We start from the raw sequence: 17,509 nt of genomic DNA on the forward strand, positions 1-17,509 counted from the left end.
GGTAGCTGCATTCAAAGTTATTTTAGTGAGTTATTTTAAAGGGTAATTACCAACATTTTGGCATTATTACAGTTGTGAATGGAGGCACCGCCAAAGTTTTTGCATATTACCACACATTTAATACAGGTTAACGCGCCATATTAAGTCGAACTCAGGCCCCGTCCTAGTGTTCTACAACACTCCCTTAATAATAATTAGTTACATGGGACCGGGGTTACACATTCTTTCGTGGAGCTGTTCAAATGGTTCAGGTTCACTTGGTTCCATTGCTGGTTCAGAACGGGGATTTTCTACACTGTCTGTTTTGTTCTTGTTTATGTCTCGGCTTTCCATGTTCTCTATCTTCTCCTGTGCTGCTAGGAGCATTTTTTCGAGAAACGTTTCAGCCACATCCTGCTCTTCATTCTTGATCACATCCTCCATTCTTTTTCTGACTTTATCAATTAATTTTGTCTTGCTTGTGACCCCTTTTTACTTGTTTGCCAGCGAGAGAAGAACAAAATGATCACTTCATGCAGAACTCCCTCATTTTGAAGAAAACTGACGAAAATCCACCTATAATTTCAAGGTAATGCAACTTTCTTTGTTTTTAGATTGAAATTTGGCTGGAAAGTCACTTAGAAATAAAAGTTCAAGTTTATGCATCTTTCTATGCTTTCAGGTTGAGACTTCACTGAAAATGCTATTTGTGACCTGTGATATAAATCAGCCATAACTTTTGTTCAAAGTGAGTTTTCAGGCAAATTTCAACATGAAACAATAGAAAGATGCATAAACTTGAAGTTACAGGTGGATTTCAGTCAGTTTTCCTCATAATACAGGAATTATGCATGAAGTGTTCATTTTGGCCTTCTCTCGCTGAGAAAACGCTATTTGGGATGTGCCATCCAAAACAACCATAACTTTTGATCAAAGTGTATTTCTAGTGAAGTTTCAACCTGAAAGCATAGAGAGATGCATAAACTTGAAGTTACAGGTGGATTCCAGTCAGTTTTCCTCATAATTCAGGAGTTATGCATGAAGTGTTCATTTTGGCCTTCTCTCGCTGAGAAAGCGCTATTTGTCATCCAAAACAGCCATAACTTTTGTTCAAAGTGAGTTTTCAGTCAAGTTTCAACCTGAAAGTATAGAAAGTGTAAGGGATCCTCCCTCCCATGCTCTCCATGGCCCTCTTCAGGATGATTCCAGCACAGGTGCTGCCTATCAGCAATCAGCTATGCCTGCAGGCAATTGCCGGGCTAGCTATAAAAGGAATCCAGGACCTTCAACACGGGCTTGGAGTGGAAGCGGCCAGGAGTAGAGTGTGTGTGTTGAGTGAAGCAAATCATTTGACAGAACACTCTGAAAAAAGGCATTTTTGGGTGTATGAAGTGCTGCTGGTTCGGAGTTGAACAGCGGGAGATACTGAGAGAGAGTGACCTGAGTATGGATTCTGCGGAGTTGAGGGATCATTTCATTTTCTCGGCGGGGAGAGAGTTGCCGTCCGCTTCTGTTCCATTGCGGAACTAGGTTGTTAGTGGTAGGATTTAGAGATAGGTGTTGGCGATAGGCTATTAGTGATAGGTATTAGCTAGTGAGGGAGTTTGTTCGGGTCAGTAGTTTTGGGGCGCCGACCCACGGCTGTCAGGTCCCGACCGGCTCCCCCGCTTCCTTTTTTTTTTCCCCTTCTTATGTTTGTTGGTAGGGCCAGAAGAGTGTAGGAGATATAGGGACATGACTAAACAAAAGGGCATAAGTGGAGGTAGGAAAGGAACAGGGGGAAAGGAGGGGGGTGGATCTGTGGAGAGTCTGGTTCAGAATAGGGCTGAGGGGAGCACAGGTGGAAGGGAGCTGAGGAGCGATAGACGGGTAGGACAGGGGCAGGGAGAGCATAAGAGGAAGAAGACAGAAAGTGAGAGTGAGTCAGCAGAGGATATGCAAAGTGAGGATGAGGGGAGAGAAAGTAGGGAGGATGAGTGCTTGAATGTAGTGGTGAGGTTTGTTGAGGCGGGTGGTGTGAGCAAGAAGAATCCGTTCGGATTGACAGGAGCATTGAAAGGCTGGCTAGGGGAGATTAAATTTGCATGGGTTCTGGGGTGTGGGAACTTACTGGTGGGGTGCAAGAACCTGGGGCAGGTGGAGAAAGCAATTCAAGGAGGGAATGGAAGGAAGATAGTGGGGTGCACAGTGGAGAGGGTAGTGCAGGTGGGGTTGAAGAGGAGAGCAGGAGGGGGTGTAGAGGGGTGATTACAGGGGTTCCAATGGAGGTGGGGGAGGAGGAGATAAAGGAGAGAATAGACACTAAGGGAGGTCCTAGGGTGGTGAAGGTGACAAGGATGAAGAGGGGGCCACAGAGGAAGATTAGTGAAACGGTGGTGTTGGTGGAGTTTGAGGGTGAAGTTCTTCCAGCTCGGGTATTTCTGGGGTGTATGTGTTTTTTTGTGAGGGCCTTCATTCCCCTGCCACTGAGGTGTTTTAATTGTCAGTCTTTTGGGCTTACTGCACAGGGTTGTAAGGGGAAGAGGAGATGTCCACGGTGCACAGGGGAGCACAAGTCTGGAGAGTGTCCTGAGGATGCCCAGCCCCGATGTTGTAGCTGTGGGGGTGCGCATAGTGTAGCTTTTGGAGGATGTCAGGTGATGAAGCGGGAGATTGAGGTTCAGAGGGCGAGGGTGTTAGAGAAGGTGTCGTATGCTGAGGCAGTGAAGGTGGTAAGGCAGAGGGAGGGAGGGCAGAGTGCAGTAGAAGGGTCGGAAGCAGTGGGTAGGGCAGGCTTGGGAGGGTGGACAGGTGTAGTAGGGCAGACGGTTGGGGGCAGGGAACAGCCGGGCATGGAGGGTCGGGAGAACAGGAGTGGAGGGCTGGGGTGTCAGTGTAGGGAGAAGGGGTGGGTGGCTAGTGAGCAGCTTGTAGCGTTCGTGGCAGCAGCTATTACCTCCACTATGGAGGTTTCCTCAAAGACCGAGAGGATTAAAATCATAGTGAGACAAGCTGGATGCCTGTTAGGGATAGAGGAAGTAAGTTTTGAGAAGGTCATGGCCAGGATAGTTGAAGGGAATAGATCGGGGGCAGGGAAGGGTGGACACACTTGAGTATGGTGGTGATCCTTCAATGGAACGCGAGGAGCTTGTTAGCAAATGGTCAGGAGTTCAAGGTCTACTTAGAGGGAATAGGGGTGCAACCAGATGTGGTGTGTGTTCAGGAAACATGGCTTAAGCCTGGGTTAGATTTTGTGGTGCAGGGATATGTAATGGTGAGGCGAGATAGGATAGGAGGTGGGGGAGGAGGGTGTGCTACGCTGGTTAGGAGGGGTGTGTCATTTAGGGAGCTAGATAGAGGGGTAGAACAGGAGTACATATTGGTGGAGGTTTGGGAGGGGGGGAAAGGGGTTGTCATAGTTAATTACTATAACCCCTGTGTCAGGTTAGAGGTAGAAAAATTAGTTAGTATCCAGAGGGAGGGGTGGCAGAGGGTAGTGTGGTGCGCAGATTTTAATGCTCATAGTGTAGTGTGGGGTGGAGGGCATACAGATGGTAATGGGAGGACGGTAGAGGAATTAATGGAGGTTAGGGCACTAGTATGTATGAATGATGGTAGGGGGACAAGGATAGATGTCAGGACAGGGAATGAGTCAGCTTTAGATCTAACACTGGTGTCAAACGGCTTGGCAGGGGTCAGCAGATGGGAGGTGCTGAATGGGTCGACTGTAGGGAGTGATCATTATCCCGTGGTGTGTGCAGTGGGTGAGAAGGTGCAAGTAGTGTCAGGTGAGGGGGTGGAGAGGTGGGTGTTTGGAAAAGCTTATTGGGGGGTGTTTCAGGAAGTGGTGAAGGAGAAGGTGGCTGAGCTAGATATGGAGGGGAGTGTAGATGAGGTAAATGATAGGCTGACATCATCAATAATTGTAGGCGCAACTGAGAGTATACCGAGGAGTGGAGGGAGGGGAGGCAGGAAGATGGTACCGTGGTGGAAAGAGGAGTGTAGTCAGGCAGTGAGGGCAAGGAATAGGGCATTTAGGCAGTTGAAGAGGAGTCATAACATGAATAGTCTAGTGAGTTATAAGAGGGCACAAGCAGTGGTGAGGAGGGTGGTTAGGCAGGCTAAGAGGGATAGTTGGAGACAGTTTAGTAGTAGCATAGGGAGGACAAGACAAGAGGTATGGGGAATGATTAGGAAAATGGGAGGGGATAGGAGGGAGTGGGACTACCCAGTGATGACAGTGGGGGGGGCGGGATAGCAGTGACAGATAGGGAAAAGGTGGAGATGATGGCGGGGGCATTTGCGAGGATACATAGTGAGGATAACTTGACAGAAGAGGAGAGGAGGGGGAGGGGAGCGACTTTGGGCAACCATTTGGGGGTGTTGGACAGGAGGGAGGATACAGGTGGGATTATGGATGATAGGTTCACGATGGCAGAGTTGGTGAGGAGTATAGGTAGGGCTAAGCACACGGCTCCAGGGGCGGATCAGGTGGGGTATGTTATGCTGAAGCACTTGGGTGAAGGAGCTCTGTAGGCACTTCTGGGGCTGTACAATAGGGTGGAGGGCAGGATACCAAGGGTGTGGAAAGAGGCAGTGGTGATTCCGGTTAGGAAGCCAGGGAAGGATCCCACTCAACCTTCAGGGTATAGGCCCATCGCCCTTACCTCCAACCTGGGTAAGGTTATGGAGCGGTTAGTGTGTGATAGATTAATGTATGTGTTGGAGAGGGGAGGGGGGTTAGCTGGGTATCAGAGTGGCTTTAGGAAGGGTAGGAGCACTATGGATGCAGTGGTGAGATTGGAGAATGAGGTTAGGAAGGCACAGGTAAATAAGGAGTCAGTTGTGGTGATGTTTTTTGATATTGAGAAGGCATATGATATGATGTGGAGGGAGGGGGTGTTAATTAAACTGCACATGCTGAGGGTAGGAGGTAGGGTGTTTAACTGGGTGAAAAATTTCCTGTCCGAGAGGGTGATACGGGTTAGGATAGGATCTGAGGTGTCAGGTGAATACACAGTGAGCAATGGCAGGGCAGTGTAATCAGTCAACTGTTGTATAGTGTTATGATTAATGATGTGTTTTCACAGGTAGGTGGGGATGTAGGGAGAGCACTGTTTGCTGATGATGGGGCGCTATGGAAGAGGGGTAGGGACTTAGCACATGTCGTGGTAAAGTAAAGGAGGCCATAGATGTGGTGGTTGAGTGGGGCTATGAGTGGGGGAGCAGGTTCTCAGTAGATAAGACGCAGACAGTGTTCTTTACTAGGAAGAGGGATGTGGGTGGTGAAAAGCTTAGGATGTATGGTAGAGAGTTAGAGAGAGTGGGGTCCTTTAAGTATTTGGGAGTAGTTTTTGATAGTAAGTTGACTTGGGTGGAGCACATTAGGAGGGTTGAGGGCAGGTGTGTGTGAGTGTTGGGAGTACGGGACGGGGGGGGCACAGAGAGCACTTTGGGAGTATAGGGAATGTACTGGCTAGGGAGCTAGGAGTAGGGCACATTAGGGTGAGTCAAGCAGTGGTGTACCCAGAGATGGCACTGTGGAGGATGGAGTGGCCAGAGGTGGACTGGTGTTTGTTGGAGTTGAGGAGGAAGGGGGCGGAGGAGGACTTGGTTAGGGCTCACAACAGGTGTATGAGAAGGGTGTATGGTGGATGGGAGAAGGTTTATACTGATGGATCAAGGGCGGAGTCTGGGGAGACAGGATTTGGGGTGGCAGTACCGGGGAGAGGGATAGGGCTTAGTAGGTGCACGACAGATGGGCTGGGGGTTTACACAGTGGAGATGGTAGCGGTGCTGGTGGCACTGAGGTGGGTGGAGTGTACACAAGTGGGGAGGGTGGTGGTCTGCTCAGATTCAGCAGCAGTCCAAACTAGCATCAGGTCATGTCACACGGGTAGTCGTCAGGATATTTTGTACCAGGTTCTTCAGGCAGTCACGAGGATAGTTCAGCGGGGGGGTCAGGTTAGGTTTTTATGGGTACCAGCACATGTGGGGGGGGGGGGGGGGGGGGGCGAGAAGGCAGATGAGTTGGCAAAGGGGGCTTTGGTGAAGAGGACGGTGGAGATGAATGTGAGGGTGAGTAGGGCTGAAGTGAAGGTGATAGTGAGGGAGAGGGTGATGGACACGTGGCAGGGAAGGTGGGACAAAGAGAAGAAGGATAGGCACTTGTATAGGGTTCAGAGGAGTGTGCGGGCTAGAGGGTGTAGGAGTGGAGGTGGGCAGAGGAGGGAGGAAGTAGTGAAGGTGAGGCTGAGGCTGGGACATTGTAGGCTGAACGGGACTTTGAAGGTGTTAGGGAAGCATGATACAGGGCTGTGTGAGGGCTGTGGTGAGGAAGAGTCAGTAGAGCACGTACTCCTGAGGTGTGGCAGGTATGAGGTGGAGAGGAGGGTGATGAGGGACAGGTGGAGGAACATGGGGAGGGGTGAGATCAGTCTGGAGGGAGTTCTTAGGATGGAGGGTAGGGAGAGTGTTTGGGTTCTTTTAGAGTATTTCAGGGATACAGGATTGTATTATAGGATTTAGGTTTAGGGATTATGTTTCGGATTTAGAGGTAGGATTTAGTTGTAGGGGTTAGAAGTAGGGAAAGATGGTGTTCCGCGATGGGACAGAAGAGGGCGGTAATGTTCCATCTGGTGGGTTGCCAACCGCCGTAAAAACCAAAGAAGAAGAAGAAGATCAATAAGGTATTTGTCCATCTATCGTCGCCGTTTTTTGTTGTTGTTTTCCTTCCGGTCACGTCTCCTCGCCACCGACACATAATCATGACGTCATCAGCCCGCGGCTGCCGGCAATCGCCGCGGAAGATAATAAAGACTCCGATGAGACGGTCGTCCAGTGGGAGACAGACTGTGAGAGAAGCAGTAACCGTGTGTAACTGCGTCTGTTTCCCCCCTCTTTTTTTCTGATGCGCGTATGTGCTTGTTGATCGGGTTTAGACTTTAAGACTGGAGTTGTCTGTGCGTCATAATCTCGTGTGCACGTTTGAGCGGCCTGTTTAGTTTATTTACCTTTTTTTCCCCCTTTTTCCGGCCATGGGCAGGTACGTTCCGTTTTTGCGCACATTTTCAGTTGCACACACACTTAGTTTCTTTTTTTAGGCACACTATGAAAGAGTTACACCCCAAGTTGTTGTGTGTTTAGTTAGATAAGAGAGTAGACAGGGTAGTTTTTTTTTTAGTTCGCCACTGAGCGCTGTTGATTTTTTTTGTTGGTAACGCCATGGTTAGTTTAGCATGGGGGGGGGGGGGGGGGGTCCGTTCAGCCATTCTTTTTGGTTTTGATGTGTTATTCTTTTGGGGTGTCGCTGGTTGGCCCACGTTTGTGCCGCGATTGTCTACTCTATTGTTTGCTCTAGTAAACATCTTTTTTTTTTAATTACAACTGTTGTCGATCCCCTCTGTGTGTTGTCTGTGGGCGGGCCCGGGGGGGGGGGGTAACACTATCAATCTATGTATCACATAGTCAGAGCAGCAGAATTGCAGAACCTGATTACATTATTCTCTGTGGTGGGATGTACATAACGATGGAGGGTATGAATTCACTTCACCTTTAGCACCCTGGTATGAGGATATTCTAAGAAATTATTTTTATAACCCTTCCAGGATATTTCTAGGGGTTTTCCTTGATATTACATAGCTCTCACACCCCCATATAATTTTGTGGAAGGCCTTGTACTGACACAATTCACCCCAGTTTGATTACTCTTCACAGTGTAAAATGTTCTGTCTCTTCAAAATGTAACAGTCACAAGAAAGCCACAAGTGCCTGTGTAGCAGTTAATCACAGAGGTGAAACCCAGCATTTTGATTTTCAGACTAATGCTTCTGCCATGGTGTGAATGTCACTTCTGTGCCCACCGTGTGCCTCTGGAGAAAATGCACAAACATGATGTTGCTCTACATCAAGTAAAGACAGCACATTAAAATTGTGATGGGTTAATACTGACCTGTACATAGGGATGTGAATCGAAATCCGTTCTCGTTGAGAACCGGTTCCCAGTGTTTCAATTCCTTGGAATCACGAGCTATGCAACGTTTGTGCCGTCATTCACCAGTGCAGCCAGCAGGAAACATGGTACCCAAGCGGCACAAACGCACCAAAGTGTGGTTATATTTCACAAAAAAGGATGACAGCAGGGCAACTTGCAATACTTGTGTGCTGTATTGCAAAGGGGACTGAATAAGCTGATATCCATCCATCATCATCTTCCGCTTATTCCTTACTAGTAAGGGTCACAGGGTGGGCTGGAGCCTATCCCAGCATCTACGGGCGAGAGGTGGGGTACACCCTGGACAGGTCGCCAGTCCATCGCAGGGCCAACATACAGAGACGAACAACCATTCACACTCACATTCATACCTACGGTCAATTTAGAGAATCCAATCAGCCTAGTCCCCAAATTGCATGTCTTTGGATTGTGGGAGGAAGCCAGAGTACCCGGAGAGAACCCACGCAGACACGGGGAGAACATGCAAACTCCACACAGAAAGATCCCACGCCCGAGCCGGGACTCGAACCCGGAACCTCCTTTCTGTGAGGCCACAGTGCTAACCACTGCACCACTGTGCAGCCCACAAGCTGATATTTGTTTGAAAAATGTTTGTACATTTTATGTGGGAGAAAATAGTGTTAATGGTGCACTGGGAGAGGGTATCGCATTTTGTGTGATTGTTCTGAGCATTTTCAGTGATGGATTTATGGCGATGTCACTTCCGGTTTACTCGCGATCGCTCCGTTGTCAGACAAACTTTTTCCTGCTCAACTCAGGACATTGTTGTGGACAAGTCCTGCTGTGAGTCAATTCATGTGTAGGATTGTGTGTGTGTTTTTTTAATTGTTCTGGCGAAGATATTATAATTTAGTAACTGTTTGTTGTTAGCCAAAAACAAGCTAATCGTTAGTCATTGGGCAATTGAGTAATGTGTGTCTGTATGTTTTGTTGCAGTTTTTACCACATACCCATGTATGATCATTTCAAATACAAATAAGAACCGCCACTCTAGTCCTCTTTCTTCTTTCCTGGAATAAATACATGAAGGTTAGCTTGGTGTTTATTTTGGCCTCCAAAGACCAAGAGAGAATATCACAACTTGAAAAGTGGATATTTCATCAGAGAGGAAATACTACCAATATGCAGAAACATTTGCACACACAGCATGTGATAATTTTTAATTGAATGTTGCATTTTTGATCTGCCCTGGAGTGAATCTCAACCCAGCAGCAGTGGCAATGTCCATCAAGTAAATACTCCAGGTCACGAACACTGCCTATCATGTTGGCACGATATGCCTCATTGTAAAACCTGCTATTACTAAATGTTAACGTTGCCTTCTCATGCATTACATTTAGATGACCATGACGAGAGACAGAGTCTGACCGTTAGTTTTTTTTTTTTTTCCAAATGGAAATTGATAAGAGAATCAATAAAGAATTGAATTGTTTAGCAGAATCAAAAATGGAATTCGACTCGTAAAATTCTTGATTCCCTTCCCTACCTGTAGATGTCTTCAGGCTGGTGTGCATTTCAAAACAGATCAAACCATGTGGGAAGGAGTTATAACACTGGTGGTTTTGTAGTGAATAATCATATTTGCGAGCTCGCCACAACCAAATAATGTGACGCAACCTAAAAGCGTTGCAATTTTATCACCAAGGGATTTAGTATAAATGGTTTAAATTTGAAGAGAATTGGATAAAGCCTCCAGGAGGAGTTTGTTGAAGTGCCACCCCTTGCAAATGTCCAAAAATGGTGAAAAATTCAACTCAAACTTAAAAATGGGGGCTTATCTGCAGAACCAATCATTCAAGAACAGCAGTGAAAGACAATATGCGTTCTTGGTTTTCTCACCAAGTCACACAGTGGAGTTTAGCTGTGGTGTCTAATGAACTGATAACAGTTTAGTTCAATTTTTGTCAAACCATAACATAGATTTGGCTGTACAAAATAGTTATCTCCTATCAACATATTAAAAGGAAGAAGAAGAATAACAAAGTGAAAGAAAATACATGAACAAATTTCCATAACATCATATATTGTTCTCTAGGATATTTGGTCATTTTAATCAATTTTTAGGTTCTTCAACGGTTGGAAATCTGGTCTCTATATTTCCAGTTTTTCCAGGAAGCATGGGAACCGTGATTATTCATTTTAAAATTATATTTCACATTTACATCTGCTGAGCAACACAACTGGAGTTTGAAAGTAGTAAATACCACTTTTACTCCAGTAAAAGTAATATTCATTATAGATCCACAGTCTCCCTGCGTCTAAGACAATGGCAAACCTCATTCATATTTGTCAAATGTTTTCTTAAAATAAGGTTAGAGTATTTTCCATTGGAGAAAATGCAGTGAAATAAAATTTTGAGGAAAAAAAATAACGCTGGACAACCCATAATACTAACCACACCAGATTAGCCATCATCATGGCCAGATCTCATATAGCCCCTAAACAAGAGCTAGCTTGAACTACATGCAGCCCTGTCTGGTGCCCAAAAGGCTAATCTTCTTAGTTCTAAATAATCAGTGATGTTGTAAGGACTTCCTGCTTGCTTACTGTCAAAGCTGGAGAAGCCATGATCAACAACTGGAGTACAGATGAAGGCAAACATTTATATATTAACTGTGCTCAAGGACGCTGCTTCTGTTAATGGGAGGAATGTGAGAAAACAGTCAAGACTGGTGGGAGACAATGATATAAAATTAAACTTTCTGTTGTCAGAATGCATCCCTGACCACCATCTCATGGATATCATCCAATGACAGTGCTTCATCTGAATTCATATTGCATCAGTGAAATAATCCAATCACAAGGTTGTCACAGAGACTGAGTGAGTGAGTGGCCATAATTTGTGACCTCATGCCTCCTGCCTTAAACTCATGAAAATAAATGTTTAAACAGTAGGTTCAATACAAGAGCCCACTGTTTAAACTTTTATTGTAACGAGGACCCCAGCTCTCAACATTATTAAAAATAATTAAGAATAAGGTGGCAATCAATCCAAATAAAGTCCCCGTCTGGTCTGATTCCACTGTCAAACCGAAGAGAAAAACCCTGAGTCTGAGCAGAGGAGGGCAAAAGTCAGTGTTGTAGATGGGAGCGGGTGAAACACTTGGTTTGGATGTTGCTGGTTGGACCGACGAATACAAAGATGTGTCCAAGCTCCTCAGCCCTCAATTGTGACACATCTTTGCATCCTTTAAATAAATCCTGGAAAGATGTATTGCAGGAAGAGGACAACTCCAGCCACCATTAGACCACAGAAGAACAGCAACAGCCAGATAGGAAAGGATCCTGGAGAAATGGTAGAAAGATACAAAACAAAATATGATGGGAATGTATGAGGTTACAATTTGTGGGTTTTGTATCAGATGTTGATGCAGGGCTTACTTCGGTTGGGAACAGCATGTACTTGACAACGACTATCCACGGCTACACTGAACATGGCTGTTTCATTGTTCCCTTTGATATTTCTATCATTCAGCTTGTCAGGCAGGAAAGCCAGGTCTGTGACAACAAAGCTATGAGACTCCTGTACATAGTACAGCCTCTACACACACACACACACACACACACACACACACACACACACGCACACAGAGTTATCACTATAGGCAGCAGCAGATGCAATGACTTACCCATTCATTAGGTTTTTACCTGTAGGGAGAAAGCTATGAAGATAGCTACTGATCCTGTCACTGTTCCAAGTCCAAGAAATGTTCCAGAGTCACTGTCAGACACAAGGTTCAATATCATTATATGCTGTACTACCATGGTTTCATCTTATGTCTTAAATTTTTATACCTGAGTGCCGCAATCTTAGTATCTTCATTTTTCAAAGGGACTGAGAACGTCATGAAAACACATGCTGTGGTACCGAGTTAATGCCTGACACTGAAAATGTGATGTTGCTTGTTTTTTGTACCATAAGTACTTGAGATATAGAACATTAGGAACACAGAATGGCAATGGCAGTTGCAACAACAGGTCTAGCTGTGATTTAAAACAATAAAAAAGAGAGCAAAATGAGACGGTTGGGTTGTCACTCACTTACATACACGCACACAAACAAACAAACACACACACACATATATACATATACGTATATGCATATATACACATTTTCATATACATATATGCATATACATATATAAACATACATGTATATACACACACATACATATACACATATATACTGTACATACATATATACATGTACATAAATGTATACACATGTATGTATACGTACAAATGTATACATACATGACGTATACAGTACAATATGATGAAGCACAGTCCTAATTCAAACTTAATTTCCTCATAACTAAGGAGCTTGCATAATCAAAATGTTACCAGCAAGAAGCATACCTGACAGCCAGACTAGAAATGACCTCAGTTCCACAGGGAGTTGACAGCATAGGCAGGAAGCTCTTGCCATCCCACTTGGTGAGGTAACAAGGAGGTGGCTTTCTGTCTCGTTTATGGGGGATTTGGACAGTATATAGCCTCAGTGCATCTTTCTGGTCTTCCACCTTTCCAAACCTGCAGTATATAAAAATACAATTACATGAAGTCACACCATCAATTTATTTATTTATTCAGTTTTTATTCAATAGAGACAGTGAATATTGATGAACATCAGTACAAAATACATTTGTAAATATGCTGGATATAGAAGAAAACTGGTTTACATCTGTAGTCCTCTAGCAGGTACATAGCAGTAAAATACCATTTCATTGATAAGGTGTAGCATCTAGCTCATAAGAATAAAACACATTTTTGCTTTGTTTTTAATTTTTACCTGCAAGCCATATATCGATAAGTCTTCTCAGCTATTTGAGGCATGGTTTCATGCCATTCAAGACCCATAACCAGTTGGTTGCTACTCCACACACTGCAGGCAAAATCCCTGCCTACCGTCACCAGGTGCTGTATGGGGAAATAATCAGAATCAGAAATCCTTTATTAATCCCTTGTGGGAAATTGTTGAAATAACACAAGTAACACAACAGTTATAACATAACTGAGGAGCCACTGAAAAGTGGATATGTGCATCAAAAATTTAAATAATGTGCTGAACCCCCCCCCCCCCAAAAAAAAGCAACTTATAGGGATCTTTAAGTTGCGTTTAAGTAGCACAATGCATGAGGCTCCCAAAACATTGAAGTGAGAACAATATTTAAACATCAAAAAGACATATATCGAAGCAAAGTAAAATCTGGTCAACTGGACGTAAGTTTATCTTGAAGACGTTTCACCTCTCATCCGAGAGGCTTCTTCAGTTCTAGTGAAGAGTGTGGAAACTCCAGCTTATAAACCTATGTGGGAGTGGTCAGTGCTATTGTGGTGGAAACGACCCTCCCGAGACTCACCTGGCCTCCCCAAACGACATTCGTTGTGCGGTGTCAGGGAGTTTCAGGGGTGGTCGTTAGGGAGTTTCACCGACCACTCAGATGCTAATGGGCTGTGCTGGCAGCAGCCATTCCACATGGGTCTTTCAGCTGAGCTCTTTGGGGAAGCTTTGAAAGGACTTGGTTGTAAATAGGTGAAAGGAAATGTTGCAGTCCACCTCCTCTGTTCAAAGATGGTTTCTCTATCCTGACGTGGATGGCTTCTTTAACTCCTCTTTCATCCGTGCAGGCCTCACTGCATCTGACAGCGTATACCAGATTGCTTTTCTGGCTGTGAGGGGTGGGATCTTTGGGGTGAACCAGTCTTTGTCTCAGAGTGTTGTCTGGTTTAAAAAGACACAGGGATTCGGTGCTTGTTATAGATTCTCCTTAATTTCTCAGAAACCCCTGTCACATAGGGGAAGTAAGTTGTGTTCAACACAACTTACTTCCAGTAAGGCCTGCACGGATCTCTACATAGGGGAAACCAAACAGCCCCTCAACAAGCGCATGGCCCAACATAGAAGAGCCAACTCTGGAGGACAGGACTCAGCGGTTTTCCTCCACCTCAAGGAGGAAAGCCACTCCTTCCAGGACGACCATGTCCAAATCCTCGACAGAGAGGACAGATGGTTTGAAAGAGGAGTTAAAGAAGCCATCCACGTCAGGATAGAGAAACCATCTTTGAACAGAGGAGGTGGACTGCGACATTTCCTTTCACCTATTTACAACCAAGTCCTTTCAAAGCTTCCCCAAAGAGCTCAGCTGAAAGACCCATGTGGAATGGCTGCTGCCAGCACAGCCCATTAGCATCTGAGTGGTCGGTGAAACTCCCTAACGACCACCCCTGAAACTCCCTGACACCGCACGACGACTGTCGTTTGGGGAGGCCAGGTGAGTCTCGGGAGGGTCGTTTCCACCACAATAGCACTGACCACTCCCACATAGGTTTATAAGCTGGAGTTTCCACACTCTTCACTAGAACTGAAGAAGCCTCTCGGATGAGAGGTGAAACGTCTTCAAGATAAACTTACGTCCAGTTGACCAGATTTTACTTCGCTTCAATCTACGATGACCTGGATGAATGAGAACCTACACAGCCAAAAAGACATATATACATATATATATATATATATACACATATATATATACATATATATATACACATATACATATATATATACATACATACATATATATACATATATATATACATACATATATATATATACACACATACATACACACACACATATATATATATATATATACATATATATACATACACACACATATATATCTATATACACATATAAATAACCTAACCTTCCATAAGTATGAGGGCAATAATGACTTCCTTTGAATTCTTTGATTTCATTATCTTCAAGGAAACTGAAACAGAACAGTTCACTATGCCAGAGCATACAGTATAAGAGATAGTGTAACCTGGATGATTGAGAATTTGCACCAACATTTCTGAGTTAAATTATATTGTGGTTCTTAGGACAATGCAAAAATAAATAAATTTTCAAAGAATTTTTAAATCAAGTGAAACCCAGTGGCAGGATAGTCACCACAGTCCATAGGGTATCAGTACCCAGCACTGAACAGCCAACCAACAAGAGTCTTAATCCCCATCCAGCCACAACCAGCAGTGGAGGTGAGAAGACCACAAATTGTGTGGCCCAAGTCCAGCCAGGAGAAAGAGTGGGATGCCATTGACACAGATCTAACTTGTCTTCTAGAGACACCGAAAGGATCTGTGGAGCAAAACCTGGATACGATGGGAGATGTAATGTATGCTTATGGGACTGAGAGATTTGGAACAAAGCTCATGAACCATGGAGAGTTGAATGAACCTTCAGCCCATGTCCCAAAGACAGCAGGAAATTTGGAGGCTCATGAAGGAGAGACCACAACTGAGGAAACAGTGGAAGGAAGCCATCAAAGAGGGAAAAAAAGGGCAGTCAAAGGCATGAACCAGCCTTAATTCCTTGTGACATGTCACCTAACCATCAACCCAAGCACCGAATGGATACATAGCCCCCCAAGTGGCGTGGGGTGACTGGTTCAGTTAAGTGGGCTAGAGCTGTATCTGCCCCAGGACTCAATGGCTTCCTGTACAAACTGTAAAGGATGCCCCAGGTATCCCAAAATATCTTTGGAAGCTGCTGAGATTGGCATGACAGAGAGGAATCATGCCCATGGCATGGCGAAGGGCAGGAGGGATAGTAATCCCCAAGTAATCCTCAATCAGAAACAGTTTAGATAGATCAACCTACTGAAAGTGGAGGAAAACATCTTCTTTCTTTGGTGCTGTTGCCCCGAGGCTCTCACAGTTCCTGGTGCGCAATGACTTGATCGACAACAGTGAAGAAGGCAGGAATACGTGGCTTCTCAGGCTGTGTGGAGCATTGGACCTGGCAAATGCCTTTGGGTCAGTACATTACAAGATCCTGTGAGCATCTTGCGACTTCTTCCACATCCCAAGAGCATCTTACAGCTGGTCAAAACGTACTTTCAAGGTCTGTAGTTCTGTATAACAACACAGGACTATACCACTAGATGGAAACACCTTGAAAAAGGCATAATACTGGGTTGCACAGTCTCAGCACTAGTTCACCATGGCAATTGAACTGAAGGTGGGTGGGTGGTGTTCAAAGCTTGGTCAGTAGGCTGCAATTTCCTCCAATCAGGGCATACATGGATGACATGACAACTTTAACAACAACAAAGGTATGTACACCTTCTGGACAAGCTCCAGAGAAACATCTTATGGGCTCGAATGGAGATTAAACCCAGCAAGCCATGCAGCCTATGGTTTGTCAAAAGTCAGCTCTTGCAAGATACCTTCTTCTGTACATCAACGGGGACGTAATACCAACAGTCTTGGAGAAGTCCATCAAAAGCATTGGAGATAGCAAAACACAGACCTAAAAGACACCCAGCAAGTAGAGCAGCTCAAGCAGAATACTACTGGTGGCCTCAAATAGATCTGCCCTCCCAGCAAAACTAAAGCTCTGGTGCTTCCAATTCTGCCTATTGTCCTGACGAATGTGGCCAATTTCCATCTACGAGGTCACATTGTTGCATGCCAGTCACCTTGAAAGGCTGTTGAATGCACAGGTTAGGAAATGGCTAAAACTCCCGAGGTGTCTTAACAGCATAGGTCTCTATGGGAACAGAGTCCTGTCACTGCCCATCTTTAGCCTGGTGGAGGAGTTTAAGTGCACCAAGGAAAGGCTGGAGATGACACAAACAAGAGTCACAGGACCCTGTGGAGAGAAGAGTGGCTCATTCCCGCGCCACAGGGAGTGGACTCCAGCATTTGCTGTGGCACAAACAAAATCAGCCTTCCAGCACAGAGACATTATGGGCTACATTCAAGAAGGCAGAGGAGGATTTCGCCGAGCAGAAATGAGACCAGCCTGGCACAAGGCTCATGTGTTGGGAAATTTTGTGGTACAAACTAATAGCAAAAATACAGTCTTTATCCTACAGAAATAATTTCTTGACACATGGACTGGTATGTACAACATGGAGTCCAACTTGCTGAGCCTCATCATCAGAGCCACATAAGACATCCTGACCTCTTCTGCCAACCTAAATCTCTGCATGGGAGAAAACCCTGCCTGCCCATTGTGTTCAGCCCCAGGAGCACTCAAGCACATCTTGGTTGGATACAAGACCAGCCTATCATAAGGCAGATCCACTTGGCGGCACAACCAGGTCCAAAGATGCCTTGCTGATGAGCTGGAGAAACAGGGGGTATTAACCAATTGCTGTGCCTTTAAACAACCAGGCCAATACCCCCCCCCCCTCCACACACACACACACACACACACACACACACACACACACACACACACACACACACACACACACACACACACACACTTCTTTCATCTGGCAGAAACAGGCAAAAAGACCATCGCCTCCTTAACCAAGCCCACTGCAAGGTACCAGGGACTGGAAAATGCGAACAAACTTGGATCAGAGACTCATTCCCAAATAAGATAACAACAACCAACATGCGGCCAGATTTGGTCCTCTGGTCAAAGCCCAGCCAATGTGCTTTTCTCACCAAACTAACAATTCTGTGGGAAGTTACTGTGGAACAGGGGTTGGAGCGTAAGAGGCTGCGCTATGCTGACTT

At 45.2% G+C, this 17,509-nt stretch overlaps 1 protein-coding gene across 2 annotated transcripts in view; it reads right to left on the reverse strand.

Moving 5' to 3' along the window:
• Window positions 1-8,997: 8,997 nt before the first annotated feature.
• preb (prolactin regulatory element binding) overlaps window positions 8,998-17,509 on the reverse strand; it is a 23,235-nt gene continuing 14,723 nt past the window's right edge. Inside the window, exons 6-10 of one of the 2 annotated variants that reach the window (XM_086219077.1) lie at window positions 12,765-12,892; window positions 12,332-12,505; window positions 11,621-11,693; window positions 11,354-11,513; window positions 8,998-11,257 (exon numbers count right to left, since the gene is read on the reverse strand). In XM_086219077.1, the coding sequence (XP_086075203.1) occupies window positions 11,163-11,257; window positions 11,354-11,513; window positions 11,621-11,693; window positions 12,332-12,505; window positions 12,765-12,892 (630 nt within the window). In that variant the 3' untranslated portion in view covers window positions 8,998-11,162. The remainder of the gene's footprint in view (window positions 11,258-11,353; window positions 11,514-11,620; window positions 11,694-12,331; window positions 12,506-12,764; window positions 12,893-17,509) is intronic. The other variant, XM_086219076.1, reaches the window with a different exon arrangement.

This window comes from Aulostomus chinensis, chromosome 11 (assembly GCF_037954235.1).
Source record: "Aulostomus chinensis isolate RoL2024-O1b breed Wild chromosome 11, RoL_Achi_v1.0, whole genome shotgun sequence".
Lineage (NCBI taxonomy): Eukaryota > Metazoa > Chordata > Actinopteri > Syngnathiformes > Aulostomidae > Aulostomus > Aulostomus chinensis.